This window comes from Castor canadensis, chromosome 2 (assembly GCF_047511655.1).
Source record: "Castor canadensis chromosome 2, mCasCan1.hap1v2, whole genome shotgun sequence".
Classification (NCBI taxonomy): domain Eukaryota; kingdom Metazoa; phylum Chordata; class Mammalia; order Rodentia; family Castoridae; genus Castor; species Castor canadensis.
Window position 1 is genome coordinate 194,271,317 of NC_133387.1, and position 20,952 is coordinate 194,292,268.

At 35.5% G+C, this 20,952-nt stretch overlaps 1 protein-coding gene across 7 annotated transcripts in view; it reads right to left on the bottom strand.

Annotated features, from left to right (window-relative positions):
• Gria4 (glutamate ionotropic receptor AMPA type subunit 4) overlaps positions 1-20,952 on the bottom strand; it is a 335,307-nt gene that overhangs the window by 196,295 nt on the left and 118,060 nt on the right. For all 7 annotated transcript variants that reach the window (XM_074066811.1, XM_074066812.1, XM_074066810.1 and 4 more), the window contains one exon: positions 13,687-13,926. In XM_074066811.1, the coding sequence (XP_073922912.1) occupies positions 13,687-13,926 (240 nt within the window). The remainder of the gene's footprint in view (positions 1-13,686; positions 13,927-20,952) is intronic.

The window sequence follows — 20,952 nt, forward strand, 5'->3', positions numbered from 1 at the left end:
CCTTCCTTCCCTCCCTCCCTCCCTCCCTCCCTCCCTCCTTCCTTCCTTCCTTCCTTCCTTCCTTCCTTCCTTCCTTCCTTCCTCCCTCTCTCACTTTCTTTCTCTTTCTCTTCCTCTCCTCCTCCTCTTCCTACTTCTCTTTCTTCTTCTTCCTCTCTCTTATGGAACTGGGGTTTGAACTCAGAGCCTCATACTTGCTAGATAGACACTCTACCATTTGAACTACCCTATCACCCCTGTACTTCTCGCATGTGTGTGTGTTCTACCTCTCAGTACAGGGTTTTTATGTGAACCACACTTTGATATCCTAAAACTGAAATATGTAGATTCTGATGACCATTTAACTTCAACTGATGATTTTTTCATATAACTTTGATTTTTATCACTTTATCTTCTCCAGTTTTAAGCTAAGGTTTAATTTTTAAGCTAACTTATTTTTTATGCCAATAGCAATGATGATTTTTAGAAGAAAACTTTGTTTTTCTTCAGCAAAATGTACTTAGAGGAAAATTGGCACCAACTTGTGTTTACTTTCAGTATTAAACTTGGCACGACATCCTGGGGCTGGCAGTCCCCACTACACTTGTCTTGTCATCCACCATTGTGCCCTTGAATCATATAGCCAACACCTGTGACCACACAAAAGACCACGCACGGCAGCTGCAGCACTCAGATGCTCATGTGGGAATAAATTTATAAAGCTGAAATCTTGGATCTGAGGCTGGCTCTATTTATTTGAGCCTTTCAGGAACTGTTAGGATCGCCCATTGCTACATACTGTTATACAGTAATCGTTAGTTCCTGCTTATTATAGTATGTTCTTGACTACCTCTGACTCAAATGAAAGATGGAGGTCTTACTAGCAGCATATTTGCAGGGATTAAGAACACACATTTTGAGATCAAAGTTCCTGCCATTGAAGCCTGGATCTGCCACTTACTCCCTTTTATGATCTCAATCAAATTATATAACCTCTAAGGGTATGAGTTTTGCATCTGTAAAATGAAAATAATATTACCCACCTCACTGCTTCGAAAGGGAAAGGAGTTTAGATATGTAAAGCTTTTTGAATCATGTTTAACATGGTAAGCATTGTGAAAGTGCTGTCTATTATCAGATTATAAACTCTTTAGAAACCTCAGATGGCACATAAAAGCAACTTTTTCATAATCTCTTTGATTAGATTTTTACTTATTCATAATTTTTCTTTTCTATTTGTATTTTAGAATGTGGATACTTGTATTGGTCTTATGACTAACCCTGGTGAGTTTAGAAGAAAATATGTTACCAATAGTTAACTAAAAATACATATTTTCATTACACCTAAAGACAATTTAACTCTCAGGGATATCAAATTCCTGGTGAATTCCACACATATCCTGGAGCCAAGCACTCATGGTCATTTATTCCTGGGTCTTGGGAGCTATCTCCCCAAGAAAACTGTTAAGTGATGTGCACATTCCAAACTTTATTGTTTCCATTATTTTTTTCCAATTTAAAATTTTGCTTATCAAATTTGATTTGACAAATATATGAAGGCCTTTCAATGTCCTAGGTATAATTGTAGATCCCAAGAATACAGCAGCAAATAAATAAACAAAATGCCTTGTTATAATGGAGTTTACATTAGATAGGCAAAATGTGTAGAATTTAGATGAAAGGTGATACAGAGAAAATGAAACAAGAAAGGAGGATAGGCAAAAGGATCATGATAGAAAGCAGAAGTGGTCAGAGACTCTTTACCATGACGTGTTCGCATCAAAGACTAGAATGAGGAGAGGTAGTGAGGTATTCTTACATCTGTGGAAATGCTAACCCAGTCAGAGCAATGAGAATAGCAAAGGCTCTGAGGGTAGGATGTGTCTGGCATGCTGACAGCATGAACTTGGATGTGACACTGGTGAGCTAGGGAAACCTTGGACTGCTCTGGGCAGAAGGGTAATGTGATCTGCCTATTTTAGAGAGTCCCTCTGGCTGCTGTGATGGAAAGATACATTTTGGAGTAAGGGAAGTAGCTGAAATATCAAAAAACAAAACCACTCCTAAATAAGACTTGAAGTAAGTGAAATTATTATTTGTAAAGTTTTAGCTCAACTATCATGTATACACAAATAATAGAAACTTTAAAAGGCCTGGAATGCCTTTCAGAAATTGCATTATTTTTAATAGACATATATAATGCAGAAAAGCAAACACACAGTTGGCATTTAGCATAATCTTTGTTTGCTGTTTTAAAACAGAGGCTTTGATCAGATCCATGACACTATGGTATTCTGAAGAATGGGAAATATAACCCTTTAAATGGAAACATTTGAATTCCATCTATCCAATTACTGAAAGGAATATTTCATCATTATTGTGAAAGGTGGAACCTAAAACTTTGGTAGGTCACAATATAATACAGGTGCAAGCACCTATGTCTACAATATTATGGACTTGTAATATTGTTTCCATGGCATCCAGTAACATATCCTTGCATAGATCCTGAAATAGACTTCACAAATATTTATTGAGCTGCTTTTATGAATAATTTTAAGGTATTTTTATAACATGCAAATTCAGTCTTCTTAGTAATGAATATGTATATAAAAATCTTCCCACCAACTTAAGTATCTTTTTTCACATAGGATGATTATATTGAAGCAATCTATTTTCAATGAAAATTCTAAGTTAAAGATTAGCAATTGTTTTCCATGGGGCAGTTAGTAAAATGATGGGTTTTTCAGCCCATGCTCAACTCTTCCATGGCAGTGGGAAAGCAATCATAGATGATACATATACAAACGACTGCACTAAATTCCAATAATAAAATGAGTGTTGGCCAGATTTGATCTACAGGTTATACTTTGCTAAGCATGATTCTGAAGGTCAGGAATAAAATGCTTTAGACTTATGAAGATTTGTGGAAGCTGGGAAATTCTAGTTATTATGTATGCCTGAGGACAGAGTTGGAACTGGCCCAGTCTATGCACTAAGAATCTTCATTCCATGTTGGTCTCCACTTAGCTGCTGATTCTCTCATCAGTGATGTCTTTAGGAGTCGGCTGACTCCATGGTTTCTTCAGACTCACTCAGATTCATCTGATGTACATGACTCTTTGGTACTTCTCCTTATTGTTATACATTTTTAGTGTTTCTATTTTTTGTATTATTATTCTGTGTATCTTTACATTAACATCTATGTACAGAGTTATAGTACTGAACAGAACTATATTTCCATGTCAGATCAGAAAATTCTTAGCTATTTCATTATCCATTCTACTTTGTACCCTGTATCAATCTGTTCATCACTCAATGAATTCAGCTACATGGTGGCTTTCACTAATTGGGCTGCTCTTCAAATCCAGTTTTTATGAGGTTGTACTGTTTCTGTGGTACTTTCCTTCAGAGGACATACTCAGAATCTGTGTAGACATATGGCTGACCACACCATTGGTCACGAAGATAACACATAACCCAAGTGAGAGCTCAGTGAATATTATCAGTACCACATCTCCATCTTCAACTTCTACTTCCCCGTAAACCTATGAACTATGCTTCTTAACATCTGCAAACTTGTACAAGCTTTTTCACTTTCTGCTTTGGTCTGTGCTACTTGGTATGTTCTCTCACTTCCATTTCTTCTCGTGTTCCTTTTGGTTTGCTGCACTTCTTGGTTATAGTAACATCTAACCCAATGGGTATACTGGTCTCATTCTGATAAAGACTTGTCTCAGTGATCTCTTGAATGTAGTAATAGTGAACCTACATTTTTTGACAAGAAACAATAACTTTCAGTCCAATAACTATTAGGAAGACTGTATTTTAGAAAGTAAAAATCCCATTGAATTTTTTCTTTTCTATTCATCTCTTCAAATGCTATTTCCTTTTAAGAAGTGCATACTACTGTGGAAGAGCTCATTCTGAAACTTGTCATTCTAATTGAATAGTCATTTTCACTTTTTGAAACCCACAAAGTACTTCATATATTATAAATGATCTTATGCAAATCAATACAGTTTGGGGGGTTCTTTCTAATCAGTTCAACTGATTTGTTTTTCTATGCCATTATGAATGAAAGAGTCTAGTCACATTATAGACTTGCTTAGGAGTCTTAAAAATCAGCTTAAGTAAGAACTCAATGGCACAAAGACAACACATAACCCAAGCAAGAGCTCAGTGAAGTATTATCTTCACAATCGTGTTTCCATCTTCAACTTCCACCCCCCTGGAATTCCCATGCACCACTGGTTTAGCTTTTTAACATCCACCAAACTTCATGAGCTTTTTTATTCCATAATTTACTCTGTGCTGTGTTCTTTCTTTTTCTCTCTGATTTCATCTAGGATATTTGATATATTTAGTCCATTTTCATTCTCCCACAAAGAGAATTATATTCCATTACCTTGAGCCAGATATTTACCCATGTATTTTTTAAATGTTGAATCTGCACTCCTTACTCAAATTAGCACAACATCACACACATGCACTGAAGTGTGACCCCAAAATCAAATTCAACACTCACTTCTTTGACATTAATCTGAAATATTTTTTATGCTGTTTTTCTTTGTTTCCTACAGTTTGTTAGGATACAGTATGCAGTTGAGCTATGTTGTGAGAAATGCTCAAAATGTCTGTGGTAGGAATTCTAAAACAGGTGTGTGAGCACAAAACAAGACAGAGATTTTGCTCATGTTGTAATGGATCAGAATAATATTCTAACCTTGAATAATAAGAGATCAAACCACCTAGAAAATAATTGTCAGAAAAGTTATTACTCTGACTCTAAACAAAAATTTGTTAATTTATAAGGTTGAAATATTAAGACTTCTGAAATGAGTATGAATAAGAGATATCTTAAGAAGGGGTGTTAATGCTCACTTGTGTGGAAAATGCTTTATTTATTCTTATAATTAGGAAATTCCTTCTAAAACATTAGTAAAATTTTAAATTTAATACATGTTGCCCTTATTAAGCAACAAAATATTTAAAGTATATAGTCTTTTTATGAAAATCTGTACACATATTGAAACAACTGCCCATGAGCCAAACAAATATGACTCACCACCTGTTTTTGTACAGTCTATGAGTGGGGGGGGTGAAGGAAAAATGCCATTTCATGTACATAAATAGATTTATACTAGAAAGTAGGCATAACAATTTATTTGCATATTGTCAATACCTGATTTTGACTACATCAAGAGTTGAGCAGTTGCAACACAAACTGTGTAGTCTACAAGGTCTAAAATACCTGCTATCTGGTTCTTTACAGAAAAAGTCTGTGGATCTGGGAACAGATCACACTCCTCTTTAAGAAAGTCATAGTGAACATAGTATAAATTTCTTTGAGTGCAGTATAACATACTGGTTAAAGGCAAAGGTTCATTTACTGACAGAATTAGCTGAGTCCTAGATCTGATACTGACTTCTATGTGACTTTAGAAAAAATATTTAAACTTGCTACATCTTAATTATCTCAGGAATAAAATAGGATAATAATTCTATTTACTTTTAGTGCTTAGGGAGAATTAAATATGCAATACATATCATAAAGTGCATATACATGATGGTAGTATGTTACCAAAAAAGATTTGTCTAAGACATAAAAATACAGAAAAGTTGAAAATGAGAAGATGGCAAAGGACACATTTGGCAAATATAAGCCAAAAGAAAGCCAAATTCTCCCAAAGTTTCAAAGAACTCGTATTATGGAGAACACAGCTGTTAGAAAAAAATCAACCCTTCCATGGCCTTAAAACATGAATGAAATTGATGCATTGGCTAAAAAGCCCTTACAGACTTCATTCCAAATTTTTAAAGCATAGTCTACTAACATTTCAAGTAAAACTAATTAAAACAGTATACAAACTCATCTTGAAAACTGAATAATTTATACACCGAAATATACTCTGCAATGCCAATATACTTTTGCTACAAAGTTGTCAAATTGTCCTATGATATGTACCTGTTATAATTAAAACAATAGGTACCTACAGAACATTCATTATAAGAAAGGAGAATTTAGCTGGTAGTTTAGCCTGGCAAGTTCATGCAATATGGATTTGAGGACAGTACTGAAATCAAGAAGAAATGTTGGTTAATGCAGAGTAAAGAGGACCCGAACAGAGGCAGCAGTAATTAGAATGGAGAGGACAGGGATGCATTTAGGATATTTTTAGGTGATACATTTTTGGCAGTATTGATGATTGGTTAGGTCTGATTACATGAGGGAGAAAAAAGTATAGAAATAAGGCTCCAATATTTCTGGTATGTAAGGCAAAGTGCCTCCTGGGAAATGTTCCAAAAGAAGTTAGCTAAAGAGTGCAGGTGACTGATTCACTCTTGTAATGTTGGGTTTTGAGTCATGAAGGGGGCATTCAGAAGTTAGTATGTAAGTGAGTCTGGTTTCAGGGGAGGATTGAGTTCTAAATACAGACTTTGAAGTCATTGTTACATTAATTGGATTGACACCATATGATTTATTCTTTCATATTAACTAGTTATGACTACATCCAAGGATGCTACTATTGATCAGAAAAACCCAATGAGCAGAACAGAATCCTTACTATTAGAAATCTTAAATAATCTTATGAGAAAGGCAAAGAAGAAAACAAATAAAGTGGTGGAAAAAATACAGATGCTGTGGGAGCACACAGAAGGCAGGTGCTCTACCACCTGAACCACAACTCCATCTCATTTTGCTTTAGCTATTTTGGGGAGAGGATTTCAAGTTCATTCCTGAACCATCCTGGGATGATCTTGCTGTTTATACTTTCCACATAGCTGGGACGACAGGTGCATGCTACTATGCCCGACTTTTCATTAGCTGAAATGGAATCCCGTGATCCATTTTGCTTGGGCTGGCCTTGAACTATGATTCTTCCAGTCTCATCTTCCTAAGAAGCTAGCATTACAAGCATGAGCCACTGTCCTCAGCCCTACAAATTCTTAAGAAACAGGTTTCCTATCGTTAGAACTCAAACATGGTTGAATAACTCATGATTGTTTCAGTGTAAGCTCAGGGTTCTAGTAAAGCAAAAATGTACTTATACAAATTTAATATTTCACAAAGAAGCATTAAAATAGTCAACATGGAACAATCAATTCTACTGGATGCCTGTATATTTATTTAGTTATTCTCTGGTTGGCATTTTTACAGGATTTAGGGCACAATCATTTTTCTTGACAGAGGATCTCCAAGGGCTCTGTTCAGACCTGCCCCTATGTCTTATTCAGTGACTGAATACTGACAGTGGGAAAGAAACAGAAAGTAAGAGCCACCACCCTGAAAAATGTCAGTCAACATGCATCTAGCACCTATTCAGTGGTGACAACTAAAGTGACTCAGCATAAAAACTCATGGAACATTGTATATTTACTTTTCCTGCCATTCCACTTAGACCTTTGCAACCCTTCCAATAAACTTGGAAGACTGCCTACAGACTTCTATATTTTATCTCCAGAATTTCTCCATTCCATCCACCCACAGCTCATTTTGCTGCTTCTTGCTCTGCTCTCTTCTTTCTTTGACCACCCTTGTTTTAGCTTCTAATCATTATTCTTTGCTCACTCCTCTCATTTGACAATTTTTGTTAGATTCCAATACTTCTTCATGTTGACTTCTAGCATCTGCCCTGGCCTCCTTCACTCTTAAACAGGAAAAGGGAGAGGCAAGAAATAGGCATGCATTTCCTTTTCCTTTTGCCTCCTCTTACTAAGGAAAAGTGATTATACAGCTAATCCTCTTCATAAAGACACCTGGTGATGTGCCCTTATTCTATCCACCCACTGTCCAGTCTTTTGCTCTCCTTCCTAACTCCAAATGGTAACAGCCTATAGAATATGAGGGTTAATGAGGGTGGGGAATAAATATTGCAGTGATCCAAGGGAGATGCTATGAAAGGAGTCATCTTGCCTATTTTTGATGACTATTTCTCCCTCAGTTACAAGTGAGAACCTCCATTGTTGCTTTTATACCGTGGTCTTTCTTGATCTCCCACTGGCCTCCTTCCAGCAGAAAGGCAGAGTTACATGCTTAGAAGATATAGTTAATGTTGTCTTCCTTCCTTTGGAATGGATTATTCTCACACTTGGCAACTGGCAGCAGTACATGTTTGAATTCTTAGTCTGGTCATAAATGTAATTAAAATGTGTAAACAAATATACTGCATGAATCTTAAAAGCATAGTCATTATCTTGATGGGTTCACAATAACACAGATAATTACCTGAGTCTTTTCATGGAAGGTTTACAAAAATGGAACTTCTTTTCATGCTGCTGAGGGTTTCAGACTTCAGGATATTTTTTCACAGGCTGGGAAAGTTTTCTTTTTTTGTGGGATAGGAAAACTGTGTTCTATAATTAAGTAATCAAGCTAAATTATTCATATTTTTTTAATAATACCAGGTTACAATTGGAAGATTCTTAATTCTCCTGACTTTATATACCAATTAACTCTGTTTTACTATTGTTACCAATTAACTCTGTTTTACTATTGTTTTGAATTTTGCTTTTAATAAGAAAATTGGGTTAGAGGACTTTTAAATGGTGCAACCAATGGTAGACATTTGTTCTTAAAGTATTAGCAAGTGTGGTAATTAGTGACTGGAGACTGAGAGAATGAGGAAAAGAATTGTAGTGCAGTGTAGACACTCCCTGGGTGTGTCCAAGGCTACTTTATAGGTGCAAAGTTACAGCTGTCAGGCCTATTCCACTTCTATCTGAAAGGGATCTCAAAGAAGGAACTGGGGTCAGTATGTTAGCTCAGTCAGAACTGAGGACAGTATGTTATATTCATTAGAATTTTCTGCTCTACTATCCCTCTTTATTATTTATGAGTTAGAGTTTAAGGGGTTCTTAGGCATTTGTTAATGAGGTTTCTTCAGGGAAAAAGAGCTGATATTTGTGTGGATATATAAGGATATTGATTACAAAGGGTTGGTTCAAGTGACTATGGAGACTGGGAAATGCTACAATCTAATATCTGCAAGCTTGGAAGTCCAGCAAAGCCTGAGAACCAAGGGAACCAATAACAAAAATCTCAGTCTAAGAGCTAAGGTCTAGATTCAGAGCATGGATGGTATTAGCCCCAGGTGTCTGACCCAAAGTGCAGGGAACCGGAAGCACCCTGTCCCAGGTCAAGCAGAGAGAACAAGTTCAGCCTTCCTTTGCCTTTTTTCCTATCTGAGTCTTCAATGGATGAGTGATGTTCAGTCACACTGGTATGAGTAACTCACTATGCCAGTTTAGACACCAATTTATCCTAGACACACCCTCACAGACACTCAGAAATAATATTTGACCAGCTCTCTGGGCATCTTTATCCCAACTGATAATAGTTCAAGAAACAAATGACTTACTAACCAGTCATTCCTTAAAATAATGTCTGCCCTAAGGTTTTCTCTAATTTTACATTGCAGATGTCAGTTACATATTTCTCAGAGAGATTTTTTTTCTCAAGGAAAATCATAAAAGAATTGCTTGCAATTAAAATTATCTCCAACCAACAAACAAAAAGACTTCACATGAAATTAACTTGGCAACATCCATATTGGGTAACCTAACAGAGAAGGATCAAGGTTGCCTGAAATCATGTTGCCTCTAGGTTCCTATGGAAGGAGAATAAAGAGGGGAAAGGAAAATGAGTCTGACAATATGAAAATTAAATGGAAGAGAAGAGAACAGGAGTTATGAACCCCAAAGGAAAATAGAAGGATCTGTTCAGCAAGTTTATAGACCTACTGAATGAAAAAAAATGTCATTTAAGGGTGCTTCATGCCCCTTCCTCTTCATTAATTCCTTTCCTGCTACTTGATCTTGATTTTTTTGAAAAAGGATTTAAAGCTGTTTGAAAATCCTGTATGCAGTGAAACCTCAAAAGTAGAAATAAAATAGTAATATCCATCCCTCTACCCAAACCAACATACTCTGGCCCCTCACAACCTTTGCAGTTGTGGCTTTTTTCTGGTACATGATGTCACCAAGAGTACTCCTAATCTGCTGAAAACATTATGCAATGAGTAGAATATAGTCTTATGAAAGCAATGCTAACAGGAAATGAAATAAACTGAAGGAAACAAGCCAAAACAAGCCAAAGGAGATTTTTCTGCTCTATCTTTTACCACAAATGTCTCTCCTAGGAACAATTTATATAATGTTGTAATATATAAGATATTGGATATAAGCTATTTAGCAACCGCTGAAATAACACCATAAGCCTCAAAAGCAGTAATGCACATAAAACATTTTGAGAATTAAACATTAAAGAAACCAGGATTAAGAAAAACAAGGAAATTGCCAGGCATTGCAGATTCTAGAGATGAAATTAAAATTGCTGTCCATTATAACAGTTTTGAAAAACACTAACAGTCATCATTAGAATTTATACTAAGAAACCCCTTTGAACATCACCTTAAATATTAAGAATAAAGACAGGACTGTAAAATAGGTAGAGCGTGTATGTAGGGGTACTAGTGTTGGGGGGGAGAGTGAATGGAGGAGATGAGGGTGAGGGAATATGGTTGATGGACTTCATATACTTATATGAAATAGAACAAAGAACCCTCTTGCAATTGCTTTAAGTGGGGTGGGGAGGGGCAGAGATTATGGAGGCAATGTAAATAATGTATAATATAAATCTAATCAGAATTATTACTATGAATCCCTCCCATACAATGAATATATCTTAATAAAAAATTTAAAAAATTAAAATGTTAGGATTGTTTCTCCTTGTCTCTTCACAGATCATAAATTCTCCTTGTTACCCATGGTGTTAGTAATGATGCAAGACACAACATGAATGTTTAACATACCAAGCAATAAACATAAGTAAAAATATATTACTTTGAAAAGATTTTCTTCATATGAAAAAACAACCATCACAACACACACATATATAAATTATATTTAGTATGCATTAATCTTTTTTCACAAGAGTAAAGTGACATCTTATTAATTAGATTTGAAGAGATGAAGTTTTCAGTGACCAGAAAATTCATTTTAAATTCTTTTCTAAATATTTAAGTTTAATTAAATGTAAATCATGAATGTTATCTTTCAACATTTTTCATAATAAAAATTTGCCTTGAATTCAAGTAACATTCTTCTATGTGAGTTTTTCATTTTTGGCTTTCTATTAACCATTTGATCCATTGAAATATGTCTCCTTTATCCAATGATGAATTATATTTATTTATCATTATTACAGTCTTAAATTTTTTGATATCTTTTGTCAAGCACTTTGCTTGCTTAATCCATTAATTTGTTTTATATTTATAGCATATCTATCAGGGGTTACTATTCTAAACAAAAGATAAAGAAATGTAATATGATGTAATAATTACTGCAGATGCACGTTCCCTGTAGGGAAGAAAAGGTATGCAGATGCATATACAATGCAGTGTGCAAATTACTATCAAAAGGTTTATAACAGGGTGTTCACTTCTCTTATATGGGAAAATATTAGTCAAGAAGAAATTTGGTAATTTCATCTAGTGAAATGTAATTTTGTGTAGCACATTCCCTGAGATGCTTCAAACTGTTAACTAATGGAAATAATCATTTGCAATTACAGATAGGTTCACATTTCCAAGTCAGAATTTGACTAGCTTCAACCTTATAGAAATTAAATTTGCTGAGCAAATTGGGTAGGAGAATTTACTAAGAATGCCAATAGAAATAGTGACTAGAAATACCTCTGATGTGACATCTTAAATGGCATACTGTTTCCTTCTAATCAAATACATAATCATTAGGCATAAAGATGAATATCTTAAATGAGTTTCAATCTCTGAATATCAGGAATTATATTTGGGACTTTTGAAGGTATATTATATACTCAAAATATTTATTTTGCTTGTTTATTGTTTGCTAAATAAGAAAAGAATAGAATTCATTTCATAGAATTCTATTCGAATTTGAATTTTATTTAAAATTTCCTTTTTTGAACTTTGATTCTAACTTCTTATCTTCTCATAACATTTAAGCCTTAATGTAAAAGGAATCAATAAAAACTTATGTCCTAATGTTAATTTTAGAGTATTCCATTTTGCTATCATTCTAGTCACTAAATTGAAAACAGAACTGAAAAAAATATGGGAACTCCATAAGTTTTGCCTCCAACTTAATCCACCTATGTCCAACATTGTACATGAATGTATGGATTATCAATAAGGTAATGTAGTAATCATTCACCTTGTCTCTCTAACACACAGGTCACATGGTATCACTTAATGATCTTTACAGGCTGATAGGTGAAGATAAAATGGAAGTTTGCCATCAAGCAGAAGAATGACTGCCAGATTTTATCATCATTGTCTTGGTCCCTCAATTACTCATTTATGGTTTTGTATTTCAAATTCAACACTCTGGCTCAACTTGCTATTATTTTAAGATATTCTAAAACATTAACTCATTTCTGTTTGATGTAAAGAACAATTTACATTGTGATTATAACCAAAATATCATTATAGAAATTTTAAAAGAATTAGTTCCTGGGAATTTGTGAAATACTGGTCTTTATCTTTATTTTCTAAAATACTGGTCCCAAAATATTGGAGCTTCTGGGGATATAGGTATATCTATATTAATGAGATAACTAGTGGCTGAGGGCCCCTAGATAATATTAGGATGAGGAACATTTATTAGATAGACCATGACATGATTAGGGGGCTGGGAGTTTCAACTCTGTGGAGTTGAACGGGGTTAGAAATTAAGTTGATTACCAATGGCCAATGATGCAGTCAATCATGAATAGATGATGAAGCTTCCATTCAACTTCAGCAAAAATGGTTTATGGAATAGCAGAGCACATGGAAGTTTATGGAGGGTGACATGTCCAAAGAGGGCATGGAAGCTCTGGACCCCTTCTCCCACATTTTGCCCCCAACATCTCTTCCAGCTGGCTGGTCCTCTGTGTTCTTTATACTACGCTTTGTAACAAATGGATGCGCATAAGGAAAGTGATTCCCAAGTTCTGTGAGTGATTTGGCAAATTAATCAAAATGAAGGAGGGGATCACGGGAACCCTGATGTATAGCTGATCAGTCAGAAGCGTAATTTGTGGGTGGGCATTTGAAGTGAGGTGTTAGCTCAAAGGAACTGAGCCTTCAACTTGTGGGACCCTGTGGTCTCCAGGTAGACACTGTCAGACAATTGTGCCTGCTGGGGATTAGCCATAGAACTGTTTGGCTGGTGTAAACATAAAAAACTTCTCATAGTTTTGTGACCAGATGTCTCGGAGTATTCTGTGTTGGCTGTCATGTGACAGTAGAAAAGACACCCTGGTTTGTTTTCCCTTCACATAGTTGCCTTTATTTCTGCAAAGTGACAGAGCAAGGTTTACTTTATGAGTTAGGAGCATTTTTTCTTTTATAGTGTTACATTAAGGAAAAATAGTTCCACTGTTTATTGAGGAATTACGAAAAAAATGTACATTAAATTTACAAGATTATGTGAAGCTTTTTATCAGGGTGATAAAAAACATTTTTTTAACTACTGGGCTCTGAACTCTGGGTTTCACACTTGCTAGGTAGAAGCATTTTTAAATTAGAAATTTCTCCTGAGAGTAAAAAATAATACTGATAATACACTATTAATATACGAATCAACTATTTTCAACATAGTTTTGCTAAATCACACAAGTGCTACAAAGCCATTTCACATGGGAAGTCAGCTTTTCCCGAATGTAAGTAAGGAAAAAGAACTTACCCCTGTCTGTGTCATATAGGAAGACAAAACAGTTCCATTCATAGTGATCCAGCAGGCTCAGGAGGGCGCCTCGCAGAGAAGGCCGTAGCTGCAGCACGAACTGGCTCTCCCCCTCAGTGGGAAAACTTGGTGTGATGAGGGAGATGTGTAAGGCGCTGCAGAACGAGGTCAAAGTATGTACTGACCTCTTATCATAGAGTCCAAAAATGGCAAATACTCCTCTAGAATACTGAGAACAGACTGAAAAAAAAAAGAAAGAAAATTAACCACAAACTATTAGCATAGTCTAAATTTCTTGATATTGTGTGTGTGTGTGTGTGTGTGTGTGTGGATAGTGTGGGATTCAACCCAGGGCATTGAGTATGCTACATAAGCATTCTACCACCAACTTGCATCTCCAGCCCTGTAAGTCTAAATTTTAGGTAATAAAAAAATCACTGAATCATTGATATTTTAGTAAAAAGTGCAATTAATTGTGCAATAGTTAATATCTTCTTGCGTTTGCACTCAAAACCTATCATTGAGTAAAACTGATCTGAATTAAAGTCCTGCATTAAGAAGTCAATTTGAATTAAAGGGAAATTTGACTAAAGTGAAGCAATACATGGTACTCTGTAATGTGAAAAATCCTATGCTAGAAGCTTTTAAGTGTAAACCCGAATTTTTCCCATAGTTGCTTTCTTGCCTGCAAAAGTATAATGATACATTTGTGAATTTTTTGTGTATTACCTAAAGAAACATTTTAATTACTTTATTTCTAAGCTATATGATTATCTTCTGTATTCTTGAACTGGACTGCAGTAGTTAACAAGTAAACTGTTACCTTTTTGTTTTTACTTTCAGTGTCAATTTCATTTTCATCACAAAAATGAATAGTGTTAGAAAACAGAAATTGCATTGTCAGAAAATCATTCTTAGGGTATCTGAGCAGCTTCCTGAATTTGGTCCAACTGTGTAGCTATAAAGTTAAGTTAAAGAAATTCTAAAACCTGCCAGAACTGAGACCTCCTGAAAGAGCAGCAGAGGGAAACAAGTACACAGCTTCCCAGGCCTTTTTTCTTCATTCTCCTACTTAAACACAGACCATGAGGCAATGTGATAAAGAGAACAGGCTCTCTTCATATTTGTGCCCAATCATACTTTGGTCATTCTTGATATCTGGGCCAACCTTAGGTGACTTTTTCTAACTTACATTTTAAAACACACAAACTGCAATAGGAGGTTGCCACTGTGTATAACAAAGTAAATTATTGAATTCCAAATTCTAACAGTGTTGTATGGCTACTAGTCTTATTTATTCTTGGTTTATATAGCAAGCTCAAAAAGTGTTTAGTAGTATACTATTTTTGTCTTTTGGATTTTATTTATTTATTTTTCATACAGAGAGATTCCTAGCATTGCTTCTGTGCACAAGTGAATTTTTCTTTATTCATTTATTCATATGTGCATACATTGTTTGGGCCATTTCTCCCCCCTGCTCCCCACCTCTCTCCCTCTCCACCCCCCCCAGCCCCCACTTCCAGGCAGAACCTATTCTGCCCTTTTCTCCAATTTTGTTGAAGAGCAGACATAAGCAATAATAAGAAAGACAAAGTGGTTTTGCTAGTTGAGATAAGGATAGTCATACAGAGAGATTCTTCCTAGCATTGCTTCCATTCACAAGTATATTACAACCCAAATCAATTCATCTCTACCTGGCCTCTTCACTACTTCCCGGTCACCTTCCCATATTGACTTCTGTCATTTTAAGGTTACTGTATTAGCTCCTCTGCAGAGGGGACATTAAACACTTTCAAGTTTTGGGTTTCCTACCTATCCCCATTCCTCCCATATGTGCTCTCCTCTTAGCGTGTGACCCAAGTCCAACAACATTGCTGCATTTGCCCTAGATCTAAAGTCCACATATGAGGGAGAACATACAATTTTTGGTCTTCTGAGTCTGGCTGACCTCATTCAAGATGATATTCTCTGGTTCCATCCATTTACCTGCAAATGATAAGATTTCATTCTTCTTCATGGCTGAGTAAAATTCCATTGTGTATAAATACAATATTTTCTAAATCCATTTGTCAGTAGTGGGCCATCTTGGCTGTTTCCATAACTTGGCTATTGTGAATAGTGCGCAATAAACATGGGTGTGCAGGTGCCTCTGGAGTAACCTCTGTTGCAGTCCTTTGGGTATATCCTCAGGAGTGGGGTTGCTGAATCATATGGCAGATCTATGCTTAGTTTTTAAGAAGCCTCCATACTGTTTTCCAGAGTGGTTGCACCAGCTTGCATTCCCACCAGCAGTGTATGAGGGTTCTTTTTTTCACCACTTCCTTGCCAACATTTTTTGTTGGTGTTTTTTTGATGATAGCTATCCTAACAGGGGTGAGGTGGAATCTTAGTGTGGTTTTAATTTGCATTTATTTTATGGCTAGAGATGGTGAGCATTTTTTCATGTGTTTTTTGGCCATTCGAATTTCTTCTTTTGAAAAAGTTCTGTTTAGTTCAGTTGCCCATTTCTTTATTGGTTCATTGATTTGGGGGGAGTTTAGTTTTTTGAGATCCCTGTATATTCTGGTTATCAGTCCTTTTTCTGATGTATAGTTGGCAAATATTTTCTCCAACTCTGCGGGTGGTCTCTTCAGTTTAGAGACCATTTCTTTTGTTTTGTGGAAGCTTTTTAATTTTATGAAGTCCCATTTGTCCATCCTTTTTCTTAGTTGCTGAGCTGTTGGGATTCTATTGAGGAAGTCCATGCCTAAACCTATTGCTTCCAGAGTATTACCTGCTCATTCTTCTACTAACTTCAGAGTTTCGGTCTGATATTAAGGTCCTTGATCCATTTTGAGTTGATAACTAGTACAGGGTGACAGACATGGATTTAGTTTCAGTTTTTTCAGGCGGATAATCACTTTTCTCAGCAACATTTTTTGAAGAGGCTGCATTTTCTGCATTGTATGCCTTTGTTGCCTTTGTCAAAAATAAGGTGGACATACCTGTGTGGATTCATATCTGGGTCCTCTATTCTGTTCCACTGGTCTTCATATCTGTTTTTGTGCCAGTACCATGCTGTTTTTATTGCTATTGCTTTGTAATATAGTTTGAAGTCAGGTATTGTGATACCTCCAGCTTTGCTCTTTTTGCTGAGTATTGCCTTGGCTATTCACAGTCTCTTGTGTTTCCAAATGAACTTTAGGGTAGATTTTTCAATCTCTGTGATGAATGTCATGGGGATTTTGATGGGATTGCATTAAACATGTAGATTGCTTTTGGTAGTATAGCCATTTTTACTATATCCATTCTACTAATCCATGAGCATGGGAGATCTTTCCATCTTCTGTAGTCTTCCTCGATCTCTTTCTTCAGGGGTTTGTAGTTCTCCTTGTAGAGGTCATTCACATCCTTTGATAATTGTACTCCTAGGAACTTGATTTTTTTTGAGGCTATTGCAAATGGAATTGTTTCCATATATTCTCAATTTGTTCGTTGTTAGTATATAGAAAAGCTGATGATTTTTCTAAGTTGATTTTGTTTCCTGCCACCTTGCTGGAGCTGTTTATGGTGTCTAGGAGTTTTTGGGTAGAGTTTTTTGGCTCTTTAAGATATGTGATCATGTCATCTGCAAATAAGGTTATTTGACAGTTTCTTTACCTATTTGTATTCCTTTTATTTCTTCTTCCTGCCTAATTGCTCTGGCTAGGAATTCCAGGACTATATTGAATAGAAGTGGGGATAGTGGGCACCCTTGTCTCATTCCTGATTTTAGGGGAAATTATTTCAGTTTTTCTCCATTAAGTATGATGTTGGCTGTAGGTTTATCATATATAGCCTTTACAATGTTGAGGTACTTTCCTTCTATTCCTAGTTTTCTTAGAGCTTTTATCATGAAGTGGTGTTGGTTCTTATCAAGGTCTTTTCCTACATCTGTTGAGATGATCAGGTGGTTTTTGTCTTTGCTACTCTTAATGTGCTGTATTACATTTATAGATTTGCATATGTTGAACCACCACTGCATTCCTGGCATGAAGCTGATTTGGTTGTGGTGGATGATCTTTTGGATATGTTGTTGGATTCAGTTTGCCATTATTTTATTGAGGATTTTTGCATCAATGTTCATTAAGGAGATTGGCCTATAGTTCTCCTTTTTTGGAGGTGTCTTTGTTTGGTTTTGGGATGAGTGTAATACTGGCTTAGTAGAATGAGTTAGGTAGTGTTCCTTCCCTTTTTATTTCATGGAAAAATTTAAGGAGAGTAGGTATTAGTTCTTCAAAAGTCTGATAGAATTCAACAGATAATCCATCAGGTCCTGGACTTTTCTTTTTGGGATACTCTTTATTGCTGCCTCAATTTCATTTTGTGTTATAGATATATTCAGGTGATTAATATCCTCCTGGTTCATCTAGAAATTTGTCCATTTCTTCAAGATTTTCAAATTTATTGGAATATAGGTTCTCAAAGTAATCTCTGATGATTCCCGGATTTCTGTTGTGTTTGTTGTTATCTCTCCTTTTGCATTTCTGATTTTACGGATTTGGGTTTTTGCTCTCCTCATTTTAGCCAGATTTGCCAGGTGTCTGTCAATCTTGTTTATTTTTTCAAAGAACCAGCTTTTTGTTTTGTTGATTCTTTGGATGGTTTTTTTGTTTTTATTTCATTAATTTCGGCCCTTATTTTTATTATTTCTCTCCTTCTGCTTGTTTTAGGTTTTGCTTGTTCTTGTTTTTCTAGGAGTTTGAGATGTAGCATTAGGTCATTGATTTGAGATCTTTCTGTCCTTTTAATATATGTACTCATGGCTATAAACTTTCCTCTTAGGACTGCCTTTGCTGTGTTCCATAGGTTCTGGTAGATCGTGTTTTCATTTTCATTAACTTCCAGGAACCTTTTAATTTCCTCAGTGACCCACTGATCATTGAGCAATGTGTTGTTCAGCTTCCAAATGTTTGCATATTTTCTGCTGTTGTTAAGTTCTAGTTTTAATGCATTGTGATCAGATAGAATGCATGGGATTATTTCTATTTTCTTATATTTGCTGAGGCTTGCTTTGTGCCCTAAAGTATGATCAGTTTTGGAGATGGTTCCATGGGCTGCTGAGAAGAATGTTAATTGTGCAGAAGTTTGATGAAATATTCTGTAGGCATCAGCTAGGTCCATTTGATCTATGGTGTGATCTATTTCTAGAATTTATTTATTGATTTTTTGTTTGGATGACCACTCTATTGTAGGGGGGTATTAAAGTCTCTCATTACCACTGTGTTGGAGTTGGTAAATTCATTAAGAAACCCAGAATGCTGGATAACCTAAAGGTATTTATCTTAGGAGTAGCTCAGTGTGAGATGAAGAAATTTTTGTTACAGCACTAATAGGCTCTTGAAAAAAATTATCTTAATAACATTTGTATCTATATTGGTACAATACCTGAGATTTAGGAAAGAATGAAGCACAATTAAATAAAGATAGTATAATATAACCTGGAGGTGTTTCTTTTATTCTTGTTTATTGTGTTTCTTGAAATTGGGAATAGTTTAAACAAAGCAGTTATAACAGAAGAGGGTAAAAATAAGCAGAAAATAGCTGTGGTTGCACATCTTTAGATGACATACACTACATGTTTTGCAAAATCTAAAAACCTAACTATGAGATCTGAGTCTGTATTGAAGTGGGTAAGACTAGGAAGGATCTGACCATATGCTACAAGGCAAAAATGGAAAACTTCATAAATAAGTTCCAATCCTAGTATTGTTACCAATTAGCCAGATCACATAGGTAAATTATTTTACTTATTTATTCATTTATTATTATTATTATTATTTGCAGTGCTGGGATTGAACTCGGGGCCTTGAACTTGCCAGTCAGGCACTCTACCTTATATTTTATTTGTCTCAACTAAGAATACATAACACGACAAGTATTAAATGAATGGATATAAATCTAGTACTTTGTGAGAACACAGGAAGCAATTGCTAAATAGCAGATTTCAGCACACATTTTATGCATTATTATAGTGTAAATACTTTTATTGTGAATTAGGACAGTTGAATTATTAAAGGATTAAATACTGCACTTAATTTAAAGCCAAGAAAAAACATGTTCAGAGTCTATATAACAAATACCATTTTTTTTTTGGTGTTACTGGGGTTTGAACTCAGGGTCTCATACTTGCTAAGTAGGTGCTCTACCACTTGAGCCAACCTGCTTGCCCCTTTTTGTGTTGAGTATTTTTTGAGATAGGGTCTCGCCTGGGCTGGCTTCAAACTAGTATCCTCTTGATATCTGACTCCAGAGTAGTTAAGATTACAGGTGAGAGCCACCAGTGCCTGGCCAGATTTTTTTTGATATTATAGTAAAGTTTATAAAGAAGTCTCTTGTCAAAAAACATCCAACTCTAATTCTATGCTCCCCAGGAAGTAGAATTTTATCCCTTGAATAGGTTAATCAATCTTGAACCCATTTTCTGACAGTGTGATTAGCTATAATTTCTTTGGAAGATGTAAAGAACATCATAATTTAACCACTGGGCATCTTAATTTTCATATAACTCAATTCTTATAATTTAAGTGAGCTCATAAACCACATTACTGAATCAGACCCCAACCTCACAAATGGTCCAAGGCTTTGAGAGGTTTATGTAAATGTTACATATTTAGGTTAAAACCTGGAGCCGCTCAGCTCCTTTATGTTTTCATATTTTCTTCATCTCCTGATTTTCATGCAAATTGTGCATCCATTTCAATCTTTACATTGCAAGTAATCTGGTTCAATTAACTGCTTGTTTTTGTTTTTTGGTTATGAGCATTGAACACAGGCCCTATGACAACACAGCTGTTCTAGCACTAAGCGACACCTCCAGCCCCTGAGTTCAAATAGTTTTGATTTTAGTCTACAAAAAAAAAAAAAGGGCTGTTTAGAATTCAAATTTAAGATCTTGACTTTCTGTTTGGTGCTGAAACTACACATAAACTTTCATACTTGCTTAAGAAAAGGTAAGCAAGTAGGATTTGCAAACCACTTATTTTAACTTGCTGACACATAGAATGAACATTTATACAAACCTTGCCTGCACTTTAAAACTACACCATTTTCATGCTTTGATTTCAGTGTTTTCCCAGGACCCTCAAGAGTTTCCCAAGATCATTTGTGTAGCTTCCCATGGGAACACTGGAGTGAGAGCATCAGGAGGACAATCTTGGTTCCCTCCATCTTGTACCCTTTTTCTCTACAAAAAGTCCAAAAGGGTTTCTGCTTTATTTCAAATATTGAGCAATTTGCCTATGTAAA